The sequence below is a fragment of the Budorcas taxicolor genome, chromosome 17 (genome assembly GCF_023091745.1).
Source record: "Budorcas taxicolor isolate Tak-1 chromosome 17, Takin1.1, whole genome shotgun sequence".
NCBI classification, from domain to species: Eukaryota; Metazoa; Chordata; class Mammalia; order Artiodactyla; family Bovidae; genus Budorcas; species Budorcas taxicolor.
The window spans coordinates 53,019,656-53,045,766 of record NC_068926.1 but is presented as its reverse complement, the minus strand read 5'-3'; the positions used below and the strand labels follow the sequence as shown (position 1 = coordinate 53,045,766).

The window sequence follows — 26,111 nt, the reverse complement described above, 5'->3', positions numbered from 1 at the left end:
CCCTAGCTGCCTCTCCCACCACCCCAGAATAGCTGAGGTACCTTGCCCACTTCACATGGCCATGTGATGAATCTCCTAAGAGGAAACCATCCATTTTCTCCTACTACTATCCAAGCTCTTCTTAAAACAGATTCTATTTTACAGTTTTCCTCTATTAATGCCCCAAAGCACAAAGAACAACTCAACACAAGTGTGTCTTTAATACGTAACTGAATAAATCGAGAAATAGCAATCAACTGAGAAACTAGTGCTTTTCTGGAGCTTTTGACAGAGAGGCAGTACAATGGATATTGGGGGTCTGAGTGATCAAGATTAGGTTCACCACATTACTTCCCTGCTGTGTCTCAAGCATTTCCTCTAAAAATGAAGCTAAGGATCCCTACTTAATATGGTGATTGTGACAATCGGATAGTAATGCACAAAGAACCTCAACACGAATTGTCTGTGGGACATGCTATAGAGGTAACTGTTAGCTATCTCTGGTCATAGGAGACCGCAATGCAATGTTTAAGGGGGTAGTTAAACAACTGCGTGTATGATTTAGGGAATGGTCAAGTCTTTAGTTGGACTGGCCTCTCAACAACCACTTCTTTTTTTTTTCGGGCTGTGCCTTGTGGCATGTGAGATCTGAGTTCCCCAACCAGGGTTCGAATGTGTGTTCCCTCAAGTGGAAGCTAACCCCTGGACTGCCAGGGAAGTCCCAACAACCACTTCTTGAATGCTGACAAGTCCCCTTGACTTCTCCATGCTGCTGAAGTTTCCTCAGGTTATATACATAATGTGAAGAAGACATTTACCTAACAGAAATGTTGAGTATGATAATGTATGTAAAAACACTATGTAAAACTATGGTAAAAGATCAGTTTTATTATGGACTTTGACTCAGACAAAAAAGCCAAAAGGATTAAACATTTTATTCAATTTCTAGCATGTTCTATGAGGGCCTTGAAAATAATTTTTCCCTTTTCATATAATTTCCCTTCTCTTTACTGTTTATAGAACACTAAACTTGGATACTCAAAAGTTACCAAAATGAAAACTAAACCTTGAAGGGTTATATTTTGCACCCTCTGCTGGCCTCTGAGGAGAATAACATTACCTAAGACTAAAGGTCATCTATATGTTTATTTTCATGGACCTGACTGTAAAGATGTCATGGCATTCCACATAAAGACAAAAACATACTTTCAGCTCTATATTATGTATCGGACAATTAAACACAAATTGTGTACGCTTACTTTTCGTTTTTAACAATTATCATAGGATTCAAATCTAGAAAATTGTTTTTGTACAAAGGCTAGCTGCCCACCATTTATTTTTTCAAAATAATTACTTTAAAAGATTCTGCTGTTTCTATTGATATATTTAAGGCTGAAATCCACTGAAAATACCCAAACTTGTAACGTCTTAATTTCCTTTGCTACCACTAATATTTGCAACCACATAATTTACTACCAAACTTACAAGGTTGTATATACTGTGAATCATTTTTTTATATTCAAAGTCTTAGATTATGTATATGAAAACTAATTTATTAAACCTTTGTACACAAAGATGAACATACCTGTATAGCAAGCTTATATGAAGAATGAAGTTACAAAAAAGTAAGTGTTATTAAAACGGATGCATGTAAATCATTTACAAAAATACCCCAAATGGTATAAAGCTGCTCATCCCTGATTTTTCTCATTTGGTTAAGAGTTGAAATATGAATTTTAAATGGTTAAATTTTTTCTTTTTAAAAAGTGATATATTAAACTTACGTACAGGATAATAGCAAAATGTAGAAAGGGAAAACGATGTACAAAAGACAGATTAAAAACCATCACTCCTGACAGACATTCACAATCCAAAAATAGTATAAACCTTAACAAACTATCTCTAAACCGGCTCCTACTTACCTCCCGCCAAGTTTTTATCAGTGAGAATAAAATATAGTAAACCTGCAAGCTCAGTCTTTCTGTTCTTTAAAAGAGGCCTGACCTTAGACCACAATTAAGCCTTGGATAGATTTTTTTTCTTTCATGTGGGAGGGACAAATAGGAAAACAATTTTACCTGTCCATTTAGTCCTAATTACCAGAACACAGTTATAATTAAATAGCACTGGGTGCTATGTCAAGCAGTCATTCAGAAGTCTTCTTGTTCTTTTGCTGGTTTCGAGGTGAATTCTTTAACAAGTTTCTTATCCTGAGGTACATTCCAGTAGATTCTGCCATGTTCTCAAATTCAAACGGCGTTATTCCGGTTGCAAACTTGCTCATGTCGGGGATAGCACTGTGGGCCTTCGTGGCTGCTGCAGGACTGCCGTCCGCATGAAGGAGCTGCTGGCTGCTCCCTCCATTCCTGACCTCACTGTTTGACTCGACCCTGCCGTGGTCAAGAGCACCTTTAGGGTCTACCTGAGTGGACTCTTCCTTTTCCTTCTGGCCAAGCAAAGCAGTCTCAAAACCTGGGCTCGAGGCTTGCTCCTCTTCCGATTTCTTTGCAGCAGTGTCTGGTACCTCGGCCTCCCATGGCACCTGCTTTTCGGATGTTTTTCCCTCTGGGACAGGGAGGTCAGGTTCGTTTGGACAAGGTGAAGAGGCCACCGAATTCCCAGTTAAAGGTGTGTCTACAGGAATATCCGAATCACTGTTGACGCTCTCGGCCTGCTCCAGGGCCGCCCATATCTGCCTCTGCTGTTCTTCTAGTTCCTCCAGAGTCAGCGCGTCCTCGTCCATAGTCACGGATGCCGTTCTCGTCCGAGGTGAGTCACTGGGAGTCAGCGGCGGGGTGCCCTTGGGGAGCGGAGGAGTGAAGATGGGCGGAGGGGTGCCCCGGGGGAGCGGGGGAGGCGTGCCAGGGGGCAGCGGGGGCTGAAACTGAAAAGCTTCGCTGTTTGGGGACCCATGCGGGACCTCGGCATCTGAAATGAGGATGTTGAGATACTGAGTTGTCATACAGCACTTGATTTTACTAGCATCTATTATTTGAACTCAGGTGAATCCAGAGGTTTGATTGCAAAATAACAGGCTCAAGAGAGGAAAACTGGATCCTCAGATACCCGCTGTGCAAGGTGTACTCAGTGGTGTCCGACTCTTTGCAACCCTATGGACTGTAGCCCACCAGGCTCTTCGGTCCATGGAATTCTCCAGCCAAGAATACTGGAGTGGGTCGCCATTTCCTTCGCCAGGGTATCTTCTCGACCCAGGAATCAAACCTGCATCTCCTGCATTGGCAGGCAGATTCTTTACCACTGAGCCCCCTGGGAAGCATACCATCATCATTGCTTAATGGCCTCAGTCCACCTGAAAAGAACACCTGCAGCGGGAGAAGTCAGGATCTCTGGTGCCAGGAACTCTAACCGAGGGTAACAGTAGGAAATGAGGCTGCCTAGACCCTTGAGTGGGCAGATGTGGAAGAAGCAGCGGAGGAGACAACTGGGAAACTCCCTGGCTTATTTCCCAGTTCTGTACCCCAGTCTAGATTGTTCAACTGAACTGTGGGTTCATGTGGTCAACTGGTCACTGGTCATCACTATCTGGGTGTCTCACAGACACAAGGGATCTGACCTGTACAAAACAAGCAATCTTTTCCTGGAACTCAGACTCTTCCCCCGTTTGTTAACTCGTTCACTGGCACCACCAGTAGTATCTGGTTTAAGTCTCCAAAACCAAAACCTAGTCACCAGAGTCCTCCTCCTTTCCTTCCGCCCACACCCGGTCCTTAGCTCTCTGGGGTCCACCCTCTCCCACAGCCTGTCACAGCTGCTACATTATTTGGGGACCATTACTGTTGGTCAGGAACATCAGAGCTGTTCCTGCCTCTCGACTCGTCTTCCTTATACTCATCCTCAAACAATTAGTCTTTCTAAAACACAAATCCGGTCCTACTAACCTTTCCATCTCATTAGAAACCCTTTAGTGCCTTGCCATGATCTAGAGGTTCAATCTCCTCTGTACCATATGAGGCTCTCACAACCAAACACTTGCCTATTTTGACTACGTCATTTCTTATAGCCCAGTCTGTACTCCAACTATCACACTGTTGGTGGACAAACATGCCATGATGCTTCATGCTTCTGTATTTCCATTTCTCACTTTCTCAAATGCCCTAACCCTACTCATCTCACCCTGGTCACATCCCTCAGGACCATCACAACCCTGCTTGACCACAGGTTCCATGGTAAACCCAGAGGATTCAGACAGCAAAAGACTAGGGGAGTACAGAGGGCAAGGCCTTTGTTCCCTTCCCTTGGCTTTCTGAAAGGATGGACTTTCCTCAGTCTCTTTCCTGGGAGGAGACGGGATTTCGTGAATTTATACACTTGGGAAGAATAGCTGAGAAAGCCTGACTCAGTCCTGCCCTTCCTCCTCTTGGGAATGAGCTGCCAAAGGGGAATATTTTCCACTGTGTGTCTCAAAGCACTGCCCAACTGGGGGCCAGTCCAGATCCAGGGCCGCTGGGACTGGGTGCGAAGATTTGTCTAAAGAGACCGGTTGGCGGGCCCATCCGGCTCTCACACCAAGCTATAAGCCTTCCAACTCGGCTCTGACCGGCAACAGTGGGGGTGCTCTGATACCCAAGGATAAAAGGGAAGATTTACTCTTGAGTTACTGCTCATTAAGAGCTTCCTCTTTCTTAGGGAACTCAGCAGCACACACACTCGTCCTACTTTCTCAATGAAAGCAGAACCACGGGGTGGAACCTACCCGAGTCCAGTTCCATGTCAGCGGGTGAGGCTGCTGAGCTGTCTTCCTTCTTCTGCTTCTTTGGACTACTGGGGCTGGACTGAGACGAAGACCTTTTGCTGCTAGGCTTCATGCTTGGCTAACGGAGAACCAAACCAAACACAAGTGAGTTGGGGGAGACCAAGCATTACATTACACTCCATCCCTCCATTTAAACATGATACAGAGGACCAATCCAGGTAACTGATGAATGTAGTTACCTTTTTCCTTTGGATTCATCAGAAAACATAGAGCGCTTTATATACAAACAAAAAAAGGCAACAAGATGCCTATGAGTTACAAAACCCCATGGATGAAAGCTATACATTTTTCTAAACCACACTCTGAAAATCTATTTACCGCTTGGAAGTTAGAAGTTAGGTAATTGGCAAACACGTCCTTCTGCTGACACGCCTGCATTGGTATTGACCCAAATATCCTCCATTCCTATCAATGAAAAGAGAAGGGAAAAAGAAGTGTGTATTTGGAAAATACTCTCAAGTCATGCTCTGAAGTCTGCTTACAGTAGGTGAAGTGGTGATATCAAATTTCCTGCTTCATATGTGACTTTTCCTTTTTGCAGGGGGTGGGGGGTAAAAATAATAGTGCGCTGAAAGGGGAAAAAAAAACCCAACTCTGCCCGTACAACAGGCAGGACAGGATACTAAAAGAATACTTGACAAAATCACTTGGGCCAAAAAGGCTCTGCCTACTACTGAGAAGTTACAGGCAGTGACGACAGCCTCTCAGCAGCGTGGCTGGTCCCCACGCCCCTCCTGACACTAACCAGTACTGCCCATAGGCTGTTCCTTGCCCCTTTCTCCTAACTTGCTCACTCATGCTGTTTTCTACCTTCTGTCTTATCAAACTGAGTAGTAATCACTCCTTTCTCTCTTATTGCCAGTAACACATTCAACAGCGGCTCCCAACAGGAATCACTTTGGGCTCGTGTGAAACCAACAGGCTCTAGGGACTAAGTTAAGTCTAAGGAGAGGGGCTGCTCAGGAATGTGCACTTCTAATGCGTACCCCAAGGGGATTCTGATGTAGGCTGGGACTTGGACCCAATTTGCAGAGGCACTGATAGTTTGTACACCCAATTTAGCCAGCCCTTTACTAATTACACACATCTTCAGATCTGTTCACCAGACTCTTTAAGTTCAGACCTTTGGCTGCTTCTCTATTGCGCAGTCCCTAAGAATAGCTAGAATGAATTTTTTTTTTTTAAGTCATTTACTTATTTGGCTGAACTGGGTCTTAGTTGCAGCATGTGGGATCTAGTTCCCTGAGCAGGGACTGAACCCAGGCCTCCTGCGTTGGGAGCTCAGAGTCTTTGCCACTGGACCATGAAGGAAGTCCCTAGAATGCTTTTTTATTAAAATGTCACCACCACCATCACCACTACTACAGTTAGTTGTTGAATCCTGAAACATAAGATAAAAGTTGGAAAAGATTAAGTATAGCAAACCTTTCTTGTATCGGAGAAATTTTACTTTGTGGGGGGAAAAGAAGGAAAAGTAGGAAAAAGTTATAGTACACGTAGATTGATTAAAGGTAGAAAAATACTTCCCAAGCAATTCTGTAAAACTTACAATACTGCTTCAAACCACCCCATGTTGTTAAAAAAGAAATAATAATCTTTTAATTTTAGGATAGCTTCAGATTTACAGAATCTAATCATTCTATTTTAGTTCCTTAGGGCATAAAGTCAGAAAAAACTGGGTTTTCTTTTTGACGTATTCAAGATTTCATTTAACATTCTAGTCAACACAAAGGAAATTAAAAAGTTAAACTCATAAGTAACACATTTTGTTGTTGTCGTTCAGTTGGTAAGTCATGTCCGACTCTTGACCCCATGGACTGTAGCACGCCAGGCTCCTCTGTCTCCACTATCTCCCAGAGTTTGCTCAAATTCATGTCACATTTACTATTTTTTCTGGCCACAATGCATGGCTTATGGGAGCTTAGTTTCCCAACCCAGGATTGAGCTTCCACCCTCAGCACTGAAAGTGTAGAGTCCTAACCACTGGACACCGGGGGAATTCTCAACCTTTACTTCTTTATGAGACAGTAATTGCTATATAAGGTAACATTTTGACAGTCTACACAAATAATTTTATATCCCAGAAGAATATAAAACCAATATACTTACATCTGGAATTCCTCTGGGAGTAGATATATTAAAACCTGGATAGTTTACCAATTTCGAGAGATCGTAAGTGACACTTTTATTTTGCTGTACTTCTCCAGCTTCTGTCTCTCCATCAGCACCATCTATTATGGATCATCAAAAACGTTAATATTGCTAAGTGCCCATATAAATCCCTCTCTGGACCAAAAGCAGACCTGGAAAGTGCTTGTATTTATGGCCACAAAATTATTCTGAGAATGGCTTTCATTATTTGTCTGAACCATTAGATTAGAATTTTTAAACAACACGGACATACCATTTTGATAAAAATATAAATATTGAAAAACTTGGAAAGTTTAGTTCTTCCATGAATTCCTTAAAAGTCTATTTTGCACTGATTTTATGATTTGCCTAATGCTCTATTCCAGTTCTTTTATTTAAGAGACATTTATATAATGGTTACTATATATGAAAAATGTTTTCTTCTCAGATAGTACTTTAAACAGTTTGTAAGTTTATAAGTATTCACTCACTTATTCTTCACAACAACCCTAAGAGGTACTTAACTACTAATACCACTTTACAGATGACAGCAATCCTTGAAGGATGGTTGAGAACTACTTCATTATTTTTGAAAAGTACTAAGTAAAGCGAACATTTATGTTGCTAATTCCATGTCTATATACCTAAGGTAACCAAATGGTTGATGAGAAGTTTTTCTTTATAGAAGTTTTCAGGATAATAAGCCAAGAAGTAATGAAAGAATGAGAATACAACCACTGTGCCATCCCCAATAATTAGATATTGGCAACGTTCACCAATGACTGGTTTTACCACCAATTCACAGGAAACAGAGGGACAGAGAGAAACATACTAAAAGGAAACCATGGGGATGATCAGCAAAATCTCAAAAAACCCAAAAGGACAAAATTCAGAGCTTTGTTAAAAACAAGAAAGGGAACTTACAGATTAAAAGACATTTAAGAGACTCTCAATTATCTACAATCATGCGTCCAAAGAATCCCTAGGTGAACAAATAAATTTAAGGAGACCGGTGGGGGGACTCCTCTGGTAGTCAGTGGCTAAGACTGCATTTTCAATGCAGGGGACCCAGGTTCCATTCTTGGTCAGGGAACTAGATCCCACATGCCACAAGAAGATCAAAGATCCTGTGTGCTGCAACTAGGACTAGGTGCAGCCAGATAAATTTTGTTTTTTTTTTTAGAGAGAACAGCAGACTTGCAAGCACCTACAGAAAGTGGCATGAGTAATGATAATTTGAATGTCAGCATGACTTGGGGATATAAAATATTAAAAGGACTGTGCTAAATATACTTTTTGGTACTACGTGAGAAGGGGGGCTTGGTAAATGTTTTGTTTTTATTTTAATGACCTAAGTAATATCTAGAAACACTTTCTTTTCTAATTTAGATCATTAGAGATAATACTAAAATCTTAAGAGCAATCCTATTTTCCCTCTCAGGGATAACCACTGTTGAGTTTGCTGTATATTGGTTAAGACTTTTAAAAACTTATTTACTATCTACCAGATGTCAGGCACTGTGCTACACAATAAACAAACATGTATGAACTGTGACAGGGCATGAAGAGAAAACACAGGGTGCAGTGACAGAGACTGGCAGGACACGCAGGTGAACATGGGAGACCGACGTTCAAATCAGGTGGTCAGCAAAGGCCTCTGTGAGTCTAAACCCTAAAATCTAGATGGTTCTTTTCAAAAATATCTTTTACAAACATAACTCCTCATAGAAAATATACAGCATGGTTTCATCCATGTGGGATTTTTGTTTTTCAAGATCAACGGTACTGGTAGCAGCAGTGTTAGCACTGTCGTGTCTGACTCTTTGCGACCCCACGGACTGTAGCCTGCCAGGCTGCTCTGTCCCTGGGATTCTCCAGGCAAGAATATTAGAGTGGGTTGCCATTCCTTTCTCTAGGGGATCTTTCCAAGACAGGAATCAAAGCCGGGTCTCTCTCACTGAAGGCAGATTTTTTACCATCTGAGCCACCAGGAAGATCAACAGTATCATAATAAGTAAGCTATCCAGAAATTTATCTTTTAAACTCAGTATTGCATAAGAATCTTGCCATGGGAGCTCCATGGATTTACTCCATTTATTAAATTCTACAAGGATTAGAATCCCCCTAAATCTACCACGGTTTACTTAGCCATTCTCCCTTACGGCCTTAATGTTGTCTTAAAAAATATATATATATATTCTTAAAAGTAATTTATTTTGGCTGCGCCGGGTCTTAGTTGTGGCATGTGGGATCTAGCTCCCCAACCAGGGCTTGAACCGGAGTCCCCTGCATTGGGAGCAGAGTCTTAGCCACTGGACCACCAGGGAAGATCCCTTAATGTTGTTTTTTATTTTTCACTACCATATTCAATGCTAAAAAGTATTTTCATATACAGACATTTCCTGGGGCACATGTGTGAATATTTTTCTAGATACCTAAGAGAAGTTTTAGATTACATTAATAAGAAGGTTTATTTATTCTAACTTTTATAGATCTCCTGGAAGAGACAGGTCATATTTCTGTTACTATTACTGAGAAAGGCAAGAGTTTATGAGGTCTAGCTGGAGAGCTAATACCTTGCTAGGTAGTCACTGAGCAAGTCCAGATAATTATTTGGTAACTCTCAATGAAGTTTTAATTCCTTCCTTATAAAACAAAGGAAAATCATGATATTTTTTAGTCAACTCAGTACACATTAAACAAGACAGCCATTCCCATTCTATTTTATTGTTATTCTTTAATTTAAAAAAACAGAAAGAGACAGAACCCTTAAGTTGACTTATCTAACTGAACATACTATACCTTTCCCATCATAGAGCGCAAGCCCTGAGTTCTCCAGTTCGGCCTCTTTGAGCCACCCTGGTGGGTATCCTAGCTGGCGCATTCGATATATAAAAGGTGGAAGACTCTTGTCCGTCACACCCAGTGCATCCTGGAGTTCCTCACTGAGTAAAAATAAAAGAGGAGGAAAAAAAATACTGTATTCTTGCTTGGATGAAGATACATACTGTTCTAGTATTTTAAACACATCCACGTCCTTACAGCACAGACTTGTGGACACGGCGGGGGTGGGGAAGAGGTTGGGGCAAACGGAGACAGCAGCATGGAGACATACACATCACCATATGCAAAACAGACAACGGGAATCTGCTGCACGACTCACGGAACTCAAACTGGGGCTCTGTAACAACCTAGAGGGTGGAATGGGGTGGGAGGTTCAGGAGGGAGGGGACACATGTATACTTGGGGCTGGTTCATGTTGATGTATGGCAGAAAACAACACAATATTGTAAAGCAATTATCCTTCAATTAAAAATAAATTAAAAAAAGCCAAACCACATCCATGTCTCATATTACACAGCATGTGGCACAGCAGTGCCATCAATCACAATACAGTTAAGTCCCCTACATACGAACCTTCAAGGTGCGAACTTTCAAAGACGTGACTGCCTCTGTATGCTAGCTGTTGTAGTGTTAACTACTGTCCTTTTCAAGGAACTGTACTACAAGATTAAAATTGTTTTTGTGTTAGTTTTTTTATGTATTATTTGTGTGAAAAATATTAGAAACCTATTAAGCTATATACGCCCAACTGTGTTAGCTGGATACCTAGGCTAACTTTGTTGGACTAATGAACAAACTGGACTTACGAACATGCTTCTGGAAAAGAACTCCTTTATATATAGGGGACTTACTGTAGATATTTTTTGGATTAATCGATGTACCTTTTATATAGAGAGTTGTGGGAGAACACTTATTTCCTGATTATTACCCTGAAGATACACAGAACTTGTTCCAAAAGGTGGGGACATAGAAATGACATTCTAAGGTAAAATGACACAGGTACCTAATAACTCCTGGCTTAAATCTTCCAAATCTCTCTTCTACTTCTTCTGCATGATATCGCTGCTGAAAATTCTGATTGTTTGTCTCACCACAGGCATCCATATACTCTTTTCTCTTTTCACTTATTCGAGCAGCATTTCGAGGCTAAATCGTAATGTGTTTAGAAAGAATGGTATCAAACAGTGTAGAAATATTTCAGAAATTAAATAAACATAAGCACTTTTCCTAGGTCAAGCACACAGATTATTTCAGTTTTACTGCATAAGGAGCACGTATAAAAGAGACTGGATAGTTTAGAAAAATAAGCAAGGAAGAGAGGCAGTCCTTCAATTTCTTATTACCTTGGTACTATCACAAAGTTTTTAAAATAAATTGTCTAAACATGAATTCTCATCATGTTTTATTCATCTCAAATAGAGAGCACTGTAATAAATTATTATTTTTTAAAATAATGTCTTAAAACTTATGGACAAATTTGGAAAGATTTAAAAATTAAGGACTACAGGAAAGTAAGACAGGAAGTTTCTTTATATCGCACAATGCTATAGATGCATTGAAAATATTAGAAAGCTCTGGTTCAAAGATTTTTTTGTTATATGAGAAAAATTTACCATTGGGCAATCTTTCATTTGATGCTCTTCAGAACCACAATTGAAACAGTGAGGCTTTGGCCTATTTGGTCAAAAAACAAAGATTTTCACAATGTAAATAGAAATATCAAAGCAAATCAATAAAATTCTGTGTGACAGCAACGTGTATCAGAACAAGAAAGCACGCAGATCACCAATTACTAACATCTGCAGAAATGACCTCACTTTCACCTCCTGTCCTAACGAGTTACGCAAATATTACTTTTGATCAAGTCTTTTAACCAAGAGCCCTTATGTTCCCGACTGATCTGTTACCTCTGAATTTTGTCAGTGGCTGATAACAGAAGGATTTGAGGCAAACAGATTATCATATTTTCTTTTAGGAAACTTGGAAAGGGGTAGATGGTTATAAGACAGCAATCAAAGACAGCAGTAATTAATCCTTTCCACCCACCCAGGCACATCAGGCCTGAACCAATGAGTTGCAATATGAGTGACTTAGAGATTTACTCTATGTCTATGTACTGAAATTCTGGTTTAATCTGTTTATTTATAGTAAGCCAGTAATATTAACTTTTCAAGCTATAAGAGTTTATGGTTTTGGTTAATAAAGAAGAAGAAGAAAACAAAAGCAACTCCCCACACAAACCTTTTTGCCTTTACTTGTATTTCTTGCCCTTCTAGAGAAACAATGTGGCTGAAGACTTGCTGGTACCTTTAGTGAGTTTTATTAAGGAATAGTTATCATAGTCTGCACAATTTGGTTTTTTTTTTAAAGGTGAACTTAATGGCAAGATGCATAAAGATCTTCATTCACTATGTAGGATACTTGGGTATTTCCCATCCTTCCGTAAGCTGAGGGTTTTCATTTAGTAGCGGTTGCCCCAATTTATCAAGGCAAAAATTAGTAAAATACAGGACACTTCCTACAACCTGCAGAAAACAAGTCAAAAAATATTGCTATTTAAGCAGAAAAAAAAAAAAGATGACATTAGATACTGTAAGACTATGATTGTTTTTACCAACTTATTTCTGGATGATGAAATTACTAGAAATAATAATCAACTCCCTAGTGAAGGAGTCACATCCTGATGTGTCAGTAAAATCTCCATCACTGAATTCCCTCACGTTGCCTAGATCATGGAGTTTTTCCTGTTGGATCGCTACTGTCAGGGGCACTCCCTCCAGACTTAAAGAGCAAAAATTTGTCAACAATTCTTCTATTTCCCATTTCTTTGCTTCCTTTTGTAGCAAGATCCTCAGAAAGCTGTCTTTATTTCTATATTCATTGTTTTCATTTCCTTGTCTCCCAATAGGAGAAAAATTCCATACAAATTTGGAAAAATTTCATACAGAAAAGTTGAAACACCATGAGCCCTCATCTAGATTCAACGATGGTTAACTGACATTTCTGTGTGCACATCGCTCTCTCCACACAAAAACATACTTTTTACTGAGCCATTTTTAAAAAGTAAGTTGCCACCACTCTCACCTTGGTCTAAGCTATTATTTGCTCCTGCTGGAGACTAACAACTTCCTACCTGAGTTCCAGCTTCCACATATAACCAGCTACCACACTGCACCATTCACAACATGGCACCCCTAATACTTCAGTATGAGCCTCCTAAGAATAAGAACATTCTCCTACAAATCATGGTACCACTGTCACACTTGAGAAAACTAGTAACACTTTATATCATCTATATCCTGTCTGTGCTGGGAAGATGAAGAGCCCACAGATCTTACTGAGAAGATTTATAAGACATGGACACAACTCTGCATATGTGATAAAGGCTAATATCTCCAAAGGTATTATGCGAGATCACCCTATAGAGTGCCAAGTGGCAAGACCAGGACCAGTGAGTACAAGAAGCACATTTCAGCTCAACCTTTAGAGAGTGCAAATTTCTATCAGAGATGTGAGAAATGAAGAAGTATGTCTCTCTTTTTCTTTTTTAAGGGAATTCCACGTTACTGAGAAGAGTCAAAAAAAAAAAAAAAAAAAGACCAGGATGCTAGCTATCAGGGCGCTTTAAACAAAGATCCCTGACCTTCATCTCCCTTCTAAACAATAAGGTTCTTGGATTTAAGGTGGCACCTGCCTAGGATCTTGCATACTTATTAGTCTAAACTGTGGTATGTCAATGGCACACAATACTCCATGAACATGAAAACTGGTCTTCCTTTAATGGAATCCAGGATTCCATCATCTTCTTTAAAAAACTTCTTTAAAAGTTGCAAAATCACACATGACACTGCACTGACACTTCTGAATTTTGCATAGGCATCAAAAGGCCTACATACAGGCTCATCTCTGTTAAAAATCTTCTATTTTTCACTCACTATATGAGTCTTTCAAATATTTAACATTCCCAAGTTGCCACTTGTTATACTAGTTATCCCTCTCGGATTCACCCATCTATAAGTTCCACAAGCATGCTTTCTATATTTTCATCCAAGTTCTTGAAAATGATGAGTGGGGAGAGGATGATGAATAGGTGGAATAAAGAATTTTTAGGGCAGTGAAACTGCTCTGTATGAAGTAGTAGATGCATACGGTAGATGCATATGACTGTACAAATCCATAGACCGTACAGCGCCAGAAGTGAACCCTAACATAGACCATGGACTCTGGGTGATAATGATGTGTCACTGCACAGTCATCAATTGTAACAAATGTACCATCTGGTGGGAGATGTTGACAGAGGGGGAGGTTATAAATGTGTGGGGGCAGGGGATGTGTGGCAAATCTCTGTGTGTTTCACTCAATTTCTCTGTGAACTTGAGAAAAATATAAAATCTATTTAAAAAAGAAAAGAAAAGAGAATGAACAGATAGGATAGTCAGGAGAAAAAGTCCTCTGAGGTGTATCCATTGTACCCCTAGGTCACAATGAAATAGTTCTTAAAAAGCAAACTATAATATTTAGAAGGCTGAAGTCGACACTGTTGTTTAGAACAAATTTAATGAAAGAATGTGTGATCATTAGATGACACGTGACTACATCAGTTTTCCATTTAAAGGCTACCCAGTGGACAGAGGATAGGAAATATATCTGCAGAATTCAAAACTAAAGCGTCCAAACTTACACTAAAAGCTTCCTTATTATTAACGGCACTGGATTCTTCTACTTTATGGTCCTCTTCTAGCATAACACTGGATGGCTAACACAAAGAAAAATACAAGTTACAAAAGCTAAACAATTTTTAACAACTTTAAATTTCATAATTGAATGTGAACACATTCACTTTATTTTCTAATACATACCATTAAGATATATATAAGTTTGAATTCATTGCTGTGATAATTAGGGGGAGTGAGAAGTTAAGCTAGGTAGGAAAGTTTATGAAAGCTATTTTCAAAGTGAGGAAGTTAAAAAAGATATAAAAGATAGTATCTTCTGAAGCATTAGCTTACACAATGACTTTTATGTTAATAAATATTAATTATGGAACTTTCAACATTTAAACTGACAAGACAGGCTTTATCTTCAAATCAGATAATCAAAAATTTAAATATATAAACTTGACATTGCTGGTCGATACTGATACTCAAGGCACAAAATTCTGAAGTGTTTCTTGAATCAAAAATTAAATAACATTCAGTACGGTTTTTATTGGTAAATGTATCCTGTTCCTTGAATCTTTAAAAAAAGTTATATATAATAGATGAAAACTAAAGGTGACAAAAATTTAGTAAATTAGAATACTCCATTCTCCAACCTCTGAGGATAAACAGCTAAAGATCCTTATTTGAGAGCCTCTACTTACCTTAACTTTTAATTAAAAAAAAAAAGCCCAGAAATCATAATCCTGATATTCTTGAGATAAATTTATGCCCTAATATTCACACAGTGGAATCTCTCAGATTTCTTTGGGCATGCTACTGATTTTTAGAACAACTAGAGGGGGGGAAAAGGATGATATATGAACTTCTTCATTTTAGGGGAAAAAAAAAAAACACAAGAAAATCCATTTTTATAGTCCCCACAAAAAGAGATGTTTTTCCCTGGCCTAAAATTAATTTTCTGCCCCAAACCATGCGTCCAAGTTAGGGAATGGTGCACAGGGAAAGGCTTTGAGTGTAGCCAGGTGTGAATATTATCCCTAAGGAAAGCAATCACAATCCAAAAGAAAAAAGCCCCATGGCTGCATTGGTCAGATTGTGGAGAAGGAAGCCAGGTTGCAGGATGGAAAGTGAACAGACAATCTCAACAACCATTTTGGTTTTGATTCAAGAGGATCCCCGGAGCCGCCTAATAATTGGCAGTAAAACGCAAAACCTACTAATCTTAAAGTCTCTTAAGTTTGAAATACCTGGGGCAAAAGATTAAAGGAAGTCTTTTCCACATCATTTTTCTGCTGTTCCTCAAATCTTTTTACTAAATTTGATACAAATTCCTCTATTTCTTGATGATATTGCCTGCATAAGAGGACAAAATGGTCAGAACCCAGACAGAGTAAAACACTGACTTGACTGAAGTCATGCATTTTTAGAAGATGGCATGTGTTATTTTGTTTTTCAGAGTTTATATCAATTACTGACTCTATGTAACAGTCTAATCTATTCTTTAGGGAAAAAAAAAACAAAACCCATTTTTGCCAAGTTAACAAAATGATGATGATTATCTAACACAGTGCCTGGCATATAACAGCTGGCAGATACTTACACAAAGACTACATGGATTTATAAATTTTACAAACTTAATTTGTAAATATGTAACACATGAAAATGGTTCAAAATTCAAAAGAAGAAAAAGAGTTAGTTACATGACAAAAAGCCCCCTTCCTAACCCTGTCTCACAGCCACTTATTTCTGCAACACACACACAATCAATGCATTCAGCTCTTCCACAGCCTCTTCCTACAGACTCTTTCTGCACACACAAGACAACACCTATGTAAATATGACACTGCAGGAAAAAAAAAAAAGACCAAAATGCAACGCAAGAAAAATGACCGAGGTCTATGTTCTCCAGCTCCAGGTCAAGAACCATGTTCATCAAATACTCCTCAGTACTCAGTTCAGAAGGGGCCAAAAGAGCCAAATTCCTCTTCGTGGACTTGATGATTTGTCAGGTCTCTTTAGCCCTGACATCCTAAGATTTCTGCAGGCAAAACCCCAGGGGAGTGGTGCAGACATTAAGACTGTCAGGAGGGACTTCCCTGGGGGTCCAGTGATTGAGACTCAGCGCTCCCAATGCAGGGGGTGCATGTTCGATCCCTGTTTGGGGAACTGAGATCCTACATGCCGTGCAGCGTGGCCAAAAAAAATTTTTTTTAATTAAAAAAAGAAAAAAGGTCTGCCAGGAGCTTGAGTTAGAAGCTGACTCTAATGGTGACAGTAGCCCTGGAGTCCCACGTGCCCAGCACCATGCCACCAGCTGTACCACTCCACAGAGCCTCAGGTTCCACTTCTGTGAGATAAAGTAGCCAATGGATCTGCCATGCAGGTTAACACCTCAATATGCTCCCTTTACCTTGCACAGCGTCTAAGATAACAACATGTGATGCGGGAGGGGGCAAGCAACTATCTGAAATGTCCATGACCATGCTTCAAGCAAGGCATGGGCCAAGGCCTCAAACCATTTCAGAACATTCTAGCAAGCATCGTAGGAAAGCACTGAGTCATCCTAGACCCAAGAATACTGAAAACTAGCAAAGATCTAGTTCTGCTATTCAAAAAAAAAAAAAAAAATCACGTGGTAAGTTTTGACCATAGTCAACAGGGAAAACTCAGCTCCCTGATTTTGGTAGCAAAATGGTGGTAGCAGTGCCTTTTATTAGTGGCTGTCTATTGGGCTACTGGGGCTTCCCTGGTGACTCAGTGGTAAAGAATCCACCCGCTAATGCAGGAGCTGCAGGTTCAATCCCTGGGTAGGGAAGATCCCCTGGAGAAGGAAATAGCAACCCACTCCAGTATTCTTGCCTGGAAGAAATCCCATGGACTGAGGAACGCAGTGGGCTACAGTCGATGGGGTTGCAAAGAGTCAGACACCGTTTAGTAACTAAACAACAACAACACTGGGCTCTTACAGGTGCTCATTTAGTTACCTAAAAGGTAGTTACTATTAGTGTCCTGTTTTCCAGTAAGGAAACTGATATGCAGAGAGGGTCAGTGACCTCTCCAGGTTCACATATGTAGAAAGCAGAGGTAGTCAGATTCAAATTCAGGTTTATATGACTGCAGAGTCCTGGCTCTTATCATGATTCCATAAATTTTAAGTAAAAGAATACAGATGGTATAAATACAGATGAAAACAGCATATTTATATAAACATTGTATCATATACACGTTAGCTCATAATATTTAGGAAAGAAAAAATTACTTACTTTGAAATAACATTGTTCATAAATAGAATCTGTAATAAAGGTCCATCTAACTTAGTATTGTTCACCAATATTCCACTAGAACAGAAGTTAAAACATATTCTTAGAAGACATTAAAGTAAAACTTGCATATGTATATATAAACACTGAACCTTCATCATTTCTAAGTACCAAAGATCATATAATATTTTACAAATAAGATCAAGAACCACCGGGAACTCCGGTTTTCACCAATTTTACATACTTGAACAATTTTATAGAGATTATCTTTTACTTTACATATATATTTTAAATATTCCATAAAAAATTAAAAGCTGCAGTTCAGTTTTCAACCAAAAAGTTTCTTTACCTAATGGCTGTTTGTTTATAAATTGAGGAGAGGGAGGAACTGAGTAAACCAGCAGGTTACAAAGAATATAATTCTGAAAGAATCAGAATAAATTTGGCTTGGAAATATATAGGAAATGGAAACACTTTATAAATAAATGGGTAGACTCTTTTCAGAGGGCAGAGCACACTGCACTATACATCTCGGATCCAAAATTTTAAAGTAAAGATGTAAAATTACACTATTTCTGGATGTGACTTTCAAAAACTGGAAAAAATAGAACCAGACTGCAGCCTTGAAATCTGCTATATATTCCTTCGGTAACCTGCAAGCAGCTGTATCTGATTTCTCCACCCCTTCCTCAAATCCTTGTACCTGTACAGCATGTGAAATCAATCAATCTGTATGTGGAACTGCTCACATCAAGTAGAGAAATAAAATTAAAATATGAAGACATCCAGAAACTTGTTTCAATTTGCACAAACTTCAGTTAAAAAAAAAAAATGCATTGTGGGCTTCCCTGGTGGCTCAGTGGTGAAGAATCCGCCTGCTAATGCAGGAGGCACGGGTTCGATCCCTGGTCCAGGAAGATCCTACATGCCATAGAGTAACTAATCCCACGCACCACAACTATTGAGCCTGTGCTCTACAGCCCAGGAACTGCAACTTCTGAGCCCTTGTGCCACAACTACTGAAAGCCAAGCGCCCTGGAACCCGTGCTCCACAAGGGAAGCCACCGCAATGAGAAGCCCACACACCACAACTAGAGTAGCCCACACAGCAACAAAGACCCAGCACAGCCAAAAATAAATAAATAAATAAATAAAACTATCCAACAAAACAAAACACCCTGTTTTTAAAAACCACATGCAATTGTGTGGCTCTTGATTTGGAGTTCAGTTTGAGCAATCAGCGATAAAGACATTCAGTTGGGGAAATCTGAATATGGATGAGAATGTTATTAAGGAAATCATGTATTAAGTGTGATCATGGTGTTGTGGTAATACATGAAAGTTTTTAGAGAAAAGAATACATGCTGAAATATTTGGGGTAAAATATGTATATGGAATTAGAATAAGGTGATATGTCAAAATATTGTTAAATCTAAGTGATAAAAATGAGTATTAATTATACTATTCTTTCCACTTTCTGTACATTTAAAATTTTCATCATATAAAGAAGAAACAACAACAAAAACCAACTCACAATGTTTACTGGCTAAAAGAAAGGGACACTTGAATATGCAAGTTCCAAAAATAAGGGTTAAATCAAGACAAATTGGGTACAAATTTTATCTAAATTTTTTTCTTCCTTGGTTTTCTATAGAAAGTTCTGTCAGTCTCACAATGTGGAAAACCCTAATTCTAAATAAATGAATAAATATATGATTACTCCTTTTTCAGGATACTAATGCTTCCTTCTTATAAACTGGCAAAGCCTATAATGCTACAATCGTTTGAACTCAGGTGATTGTAACCCACTTATAAATAAATATTTAATGTTCAAATGATCGACTCTATTACAAAGCATGCGCCTGTCTAAATAAAAAATCTCTACATATATAAAAATTATGATTTTTTTTTTAGGAATCCTACTCACATTCAATACATTTACTACCTAACCAAAAACAACTATAGATCCACAGAGTGTGCTCACATAGATAGGAAGGAAGGTAGGGCATAGAGAAATTATTCTTTAGACATATTCTGAAATATGTTTAAATTCTAAAATTTTAGTCACCAATGTAGCAGGTTACTTCAGCTGGTACCAGGGACAAAAAATTCCATGTGAAACTGCATCATGGCACCCCACAGTCTGAAAGCCTTAACATACCACTCTGTGTTAATAAATCTGTTTTAACAAATATTTTAGATTTAGTGACTACTAAATAAATGCACACTAAGAAATATCGGGGCCTTCCTGGTGGCTCCATGGTAAAGAACCCACCTACCAATGCAGGAGACATGGTTCGCTCCCTCAATCAGGAAGATCCCACTTGTTGTGGAGCAACTAAGCCTGTGCGATTCAACTATTGAGCCTGTACCCTAGAGTCCAGGAACCGTAACTACTTAGCCCAACTGCCACAGCTACTGAAGCCTGAGCCCTAGAGGCTGTGCTCGGCAACAGAAGCCACAGCAAGGAGAAGCCTGCACACTGCAACTGGAGAGTGTCCCTGCTCGCTGCAACTAGGGAGAAGGCAATGGCACCCCACTCCGGTACTCTTGCCTGGAAAATCCCATGGGCTGAGGAGCCTGGTGGGCTGCAGTCCATGGGGTCGCTAACAGTTGGACACGACTGAGCGACTTCACTTTCGCTTTTCACTTGCATGCACCGGAGAAGGAAATGGCAACCCACTCCAGTGTTCTTGCCTGGAGAATCCCAGGGACGGGGGAGCCTAGTGGGCTGCCGTCTATGGGGTCGCACAGAGTCGGACACGACTGAAGTGACTTAGCAGCGGCGGCAGCAGCAGCAGCTGCAACTAGAGCAAAGGTTGTGCAGCAATGAAGATCCAGCATAGCCAACAAATAAATAAAATAACATAAAAAAGGAAATATCAACATATAATCATCTATTAAAATTAGGTGCCTGAAAGCAAATTTACTCACTGTACTTTTTTCAAAAGCAACTCCTTTCTCTTCTTCTAAAATTTACCTTGCATTGTTTCTATTTACAGACACACTTTAATTGTGTAAATAAATCTTCAGCTATATCAATACTGTAATTTGAATTGTAACTTCCCAGAAATGTTCATGGAATAGAAACAACGTGAATAGGTTGATAACTTGCCTGAAGATAACTTGTTCTGAAGATTAAGTAAAAAATTTCTGGTGTTTCACACGTATTTTCACCCAGTCAGTTTCAAAGTTTAATGCAGTTATGAGAATTCAAATTTTACCCTCACAAATTAAAGGATCATTACTCTGCTTTCTTCAGAGTACATGGAACAAATAGAAGCGATACAAAAGTCCCAAATACTTTTTAAAAAAACAAAAAACCTGTGATTAAATATTAATATCAGGACAAAATAAAAAGTACATTACAGTGCAAATTCAAGATCTCATACCTTGGTCGAGTCAAAATATTCAATTTTCTTTTAAGTTCTTGATGTTATTACTTGTTAAGGAATATCGCCCTCATTAAACAGAAATAAGATCATAAAATTCAACTACTAACCTCACTTTTGATGTCAATGTTATAAACATACGTTATAAAAGTTAAAAGATAAATCTTTTGAGGAGGACACACTGACCTTTTCTTTTGCAGGACTCGTACCTGGATCTAAAAAACTAAAATACATACGCTTCCAACATGGTATTTCTAAGACAGGGTCATGTAATTCAAAAGAGACTAACAGACTGAAACCAAAAATGCTATTCGGACAACGGTGTACCGTCAGAAGTTAAACAGCCACTTAAGAAAACGTTCCAGGTCAAAAGCATCATGATAACTCAATAAGGTAAATGCAGCATAACAAACTGTTAAGAAATGAAAAATCTAGGATGGAATCTATGAATGTTCACTGCCAAATCCTTTCAACTTTTCTGTCTTTAGAAATTTTCCACAATAAAATATCCAGGAAAAAGGCATTATGAAAAAAATGGCTTCGAAAACCTTACACTAGAAAAAAGTTCCTGAACCAAAATTGTAAGCTAAGTAAAAATAAACAAAAAAATTTAAAATAAGTTAACCCCACCCGCAAATACCCAGTAAGAACATATTAACACAGTTTGCTAGAAAGCCTGTGGACACGTAACTATCAAACGGAAACGTAATGCACATTCCACACGGAAGCTGATTCAAAGTGGAAGAACTTTCAAATGAATCCCCAATGGTCATCAGGCAATGAACCATTTCTCTGTGCATGCCTCGGCGCCTTAGGAACCCCAACTCCGCAGAATAGGACCACTAACTTTGGCCCCGCCTTAAACACACATCTGCGCCCAGGTCAAAGTAGCCGGTATCGCCTAATACACCACACAGCGTGCCTGCATCAACTTTACATTGGTTCCGAAAAAGGAGACTGGATAATGATTCAAAAGACGGGAAGAGACACGGTGAACAGTCTACAACCGAACAGTTCAAACAGTCCGGAATAGCGCTAAAATCCCGCCCCAGACTCGCGGACGGGAGAAGCGAATGAGGTCCAGGAGACGAATCCCACAAGGAGAGAGGTCTGCGCCGAGGCCTCGAGGACAGCTTACGCAACCTGAACCCTAGATTCTCAGGCTGAATTCTGGCCCTTGTGGAATTTCCGCCTGCGCCCTCCCGGCACGGGCCCCACCACAAGCCCCGGTGACAGGGCCCAGCGAACGGGAAGGATATTCTCGGCGCGGAGCTGCTCGATGGTTTCCTCGCACTGCCGAAGCCGTTCCCGCAGCTCCGCGTCGCCAGTCCCATTCTCGACCTCCTCGTCGCCATCGTCGTCCTTGAAGCGGGTATGAACGGGCTTCGGAGTCGACTCCTCGGGGTGGTCAAACGCCTCGAACAGCTCTAAGTCGCCAAAATCCACCTCCGCCGCCATTTTGGGCTGTGGGAAAGATACGAGAAGGGGCGGAGCTGGCCACCAGGCCGGAGGCGAAGGTTTTGTTGGGCGGAACCGCTCTCTACTGCCTCCAACGCGCTAAGCCACCCAAGCAGCGTTTCCTCCAAACGTAGGCCGCCGAAGTTGCACAAGGGGCGGGCCAGTCCTGTGAGACTACAACGCCCAGAATGCAGTGGCGTCTCCTCTGCCCACTTCTGAAATTGCTTGGGACCATGGCATTCTGGGATATGTGGTTTCTAGGCGACTGTTAACTCATTGTTTGCATTGCATACTGGGATTGGTTGGTTTTAACGTGAAAAAAGCCGAACCAGATCAGAAAGTGTTACAAAGCGAGTTGTCCCGGTTTTGCCTCAAAAGCAGGAAAAAAAAAAAAAAAAAAAATCAGAGCACGATGCATGGATTGTCACAGATTCTGGTGTTCGTCCCAAACAGCAATAAGGAACTCCAGTTTTGCCACAGACTACCTTTTTTGTTCTTGGAGAAGGTACTTCAGTTGATTGCACTTGTTTCACTTTTTCATAAAAAGCTAGCTTGATTTTAAATTATTTTAGATTTGTCCCTAGAAGCTTTTGGTGGTATCTCTCCTTCAATCAGCCCTCTCCAGTACTCTTGCCGAGAAAATCCCATGGACGGAGGAGCCTGGTAGGCTGCAGGCCATGGGGTCGCTAAGAGTCGGACACAACTGAGCGGCTTCACTTTCGCTTTTCACTTTCATGCATTGGAGAAGGAACTGGCAACCCACTCCAGTGTTCTTGCCTGGAGAATTCCAGGGACAGGGGAGCCTGGTGGGCTGTCGTCTATGGGGTCGCACAGAGTTGGACACGACAGAAGCGACTTCGCAGCATCACTCTTTCATTCAACATTTATTTACCGAGTTCTGTGTGCCAGTCACTGTTCTAGGGGCTGAGGATGAAAGAGTGAGCGAAATAGAGATGGCCCTGCTTTCACAGAGGGTGCAGTCTAGCAAAAGAAACAAAAGAAAAGTGAAAGTCGCCAAGTAGTTTCCACCTTTGGGACCCCATGGACTGTAGCCTGCCAGGCTCCTCTGTCCATGGAATTCTCCTGGCCAGAATACTGAAGTGGGTAGCATTCCCTTCTCCAAGGGATCTCCCAACCCATGGATTGAACACAGGTCTCTCGCATTGTGAGCCAAGTCTTTACCAACTGAGTCACAAGGGAAGCCCAAGAATACTGGAGTGGGTAGCCTATCCCTTCTCCAGGGGATTTTCTGGACCCAGGAATGGAACTGGGGGTCTCCTGCATTGCAGGCAGATTCTTTACCAGCTGAGCTACCAGCTGAACTTGGGAAGCCCAAGTTCAGTTCAGTTGCTCAGTCGCATCCGACTCTTTTCGACCCCATGGACTGCAGCACACCAGGCCTCCCTGTCCATCATTAACTTACAGAGTTTACTCAAACTCATGTCCATTGAGTCGGTCATGCCATCCAACCATCTCATCCTCTGTCATCCCCTTCTCCTCCTGCCTTCAATCTTTCCCAGAATCAGGGTCTTTTCCAATGAGTCAGCTCTTCACATCAGGTGGCCAAAGTATTGGAGTTTCAGCTTCAACATCAGTCCTTCCAATTATTCAGGACTGATTTCCTTTAGGATGGACTGGTTGGACTCCTTGTTGTCCAAGGGACTCTTAAGAGTCTAGACAACACCACAGTTCAAAAGCATCAATTCTTCAGGGCTCAGCTTTCTTTATGGTCCAACTCTCACATCTATACATAACTACTGAAAAAACCCATAGCCTTGACTAGACAGACCTTTGTTGACAAAGTAATGTCTCTGCTTTTTAATATGCTGTCTAGGTTGGTCATAACTTTCCTTCCAAGGAATAGGTGTCTTTTAATTTCATGGCTGCAGTCACCATTTGCAGTGATTTTGGAGCCCCCAAAATAAAGTCTGTCACTGTTTCCACATCTGTTTGCCATGAAGTGATGGGACCAGATGCCATGATCTTAGTTTTCTGAATGTTGAGTTTTAAGCCAACTTTTTCACTCTCTTCTTTCAATCTCTTCAAGAGGCTGTTTAGTTCTTCTTCACTTTCTGCCATAAAGGTGGTATCATCTGCATATCTGAAGTTATTGATATTTCTCCTGACAACCTTGATTCCAGCTTGTGCTTCATCCAGCCCGGCATTTTGCGTGATGTACTCTGCATATAAGTTAAATAAGCAGGGTGACAATATACAGCCTTGACATACTCGTTTCCCCGTTTGGCGTTAACAAGTCTGTTCCATGTCCAGTTCAAACTGTTGCTTCCTGACCTGCATACAGATTTCTCAAGAGGCAGATCAGGTAGTCTGGTATCCCCATCTTTTTAAGGGCTTTCCACAGTTTGTGGTGATCCACACAGTTAAAGGGTTTGGCATAGTCTATAAAGCAGAAATAGATGTTTTTCTGGAACTTTCTTGTTTTTTCAGTAATCCAGCAGTTGTTGGCAATTTGATCTCTGGTTCCTCTGGTTCCTTTTGGGAAGCCCAAAAGAAACAAAAAATACACGTAAATGTTCCTGATCTTGGGTCAAAATGGATGTTGATGGGAATTCATCGTATTAAGAAATAAATATGCATAATAAAAACAGGAAATTATTGAAATGTAATAAATTTGAGATTTCTGTAGGAGTCTAAATTGAGGAATTGAGGTTTGAACTGAATTATGAAATGTTAAGAGGGCAAAGTTGGTTGTGAGCATGGGGGATGGTATTAAGAGTCTTAGGTGGGACTTCCCTGGTAGTACAGTGGAAAAGAATCTGCCTGCCAGTGTAGGGGACAGGTTTGATCCCTGGTCTAGAAAGATTTCATACGCCTCAGAGCAACTGAGCCTGTGAACCACAACTACTAAGTTGGCTCTGGAGCCCTTAAGTCACAACTACTGAAGCCTGCTCACCCTAGAGCTCGTCTCTGCAATGAGAAGCCACCACATGAGAAACCAGTGCACCACAATGAAGAATAGCCCCCACTCTCTGCAACTAGAGAGCTTGCACAGCAATGAAGGCAGAGTACAACCAAAACAGATAAACAGAAGTGGAGGCTTAGGCAGAGTGGAGCAAAATGTGGCTGGAACATTAGGCAATTACTCACAGACCACACTAGGGATATTCTTTCCACTCCTATAATTGGGAAGTCATTTCAACATTTTAAACAAGTGGTGTATCCATGACCCACAAATTTTCATTGTGATAAGATGATCGTGATTCCATGATTGGAAAAGGATTGGCATGGAGCAATAATAACATTCTGATTGTAGTAGAGATTGCCATTTCGTAATAAAATCAACAAATGTTAGCTTGGATTAGGGTAGTGTCAACAGTAACGTAGAGTTGATATTCAAATAGAGGATATTTAAGCGGCTTCCCTGGTGGCTCAGTGGTAAAGAATCTGCCTGCAATGCAGGAGACCGGGTTTGATCCCTGGGTCGGGAAGATCCCCTGGAAGAGGGCATGGCAACCCACTCTAGTACTCTTGCCTAAAGAATCACATGGACAGAGGAGCCTGGCAGGCTGCAGTCCTTAGGGTCACAGACTGGAATGACTAAGCAGCAGCAGCAGCAGAGGATATTTATAAGATAAAGTAACAGGTAACTGAA

General features: G+C 40.4%; 1 protein-coding gene across 1 annotated transcript; it reads right to left on the bottom strand.

The window, feature by feature from the left end:
- Positions 1–1,481: 1,481 nt before the first annotated feature.
- ZCCHC8 (zinc finger CCHC-type containing 8) lies at positions 1,482–22,498 on the bottom strand. The gene is made up of 14 exons (XM_052654767.1): positions 22,300–22,498; positions 21,041–21,083; positions 17,652–17,726; positions 15,636–15,741; positions 14,409–14,483; positions 12,149–12,252; positions 11,969–12,034; positions 11,341–11,401; positions 10,731–10,873; positions 9,686–9,828; positions 6,863–6,984; positions 5,072–5,158; positions 4,694–4,811; positions 1,482–2,907 (listed from the first exon to the last, which is right to left on the bottom strand). Exons 1-14 carry the CDS (start codon positions 22,496–22,498, stop codon positions 2,126–2,128), a joined length of 2,124 nt encoding a protein of 707 aa, XP_052510727.1. The 3' UTR covers positions 1,482–2,125.
- Between the last annotated feature and the right edge of the window lie 3,613 nt (positions 22,499–26,111).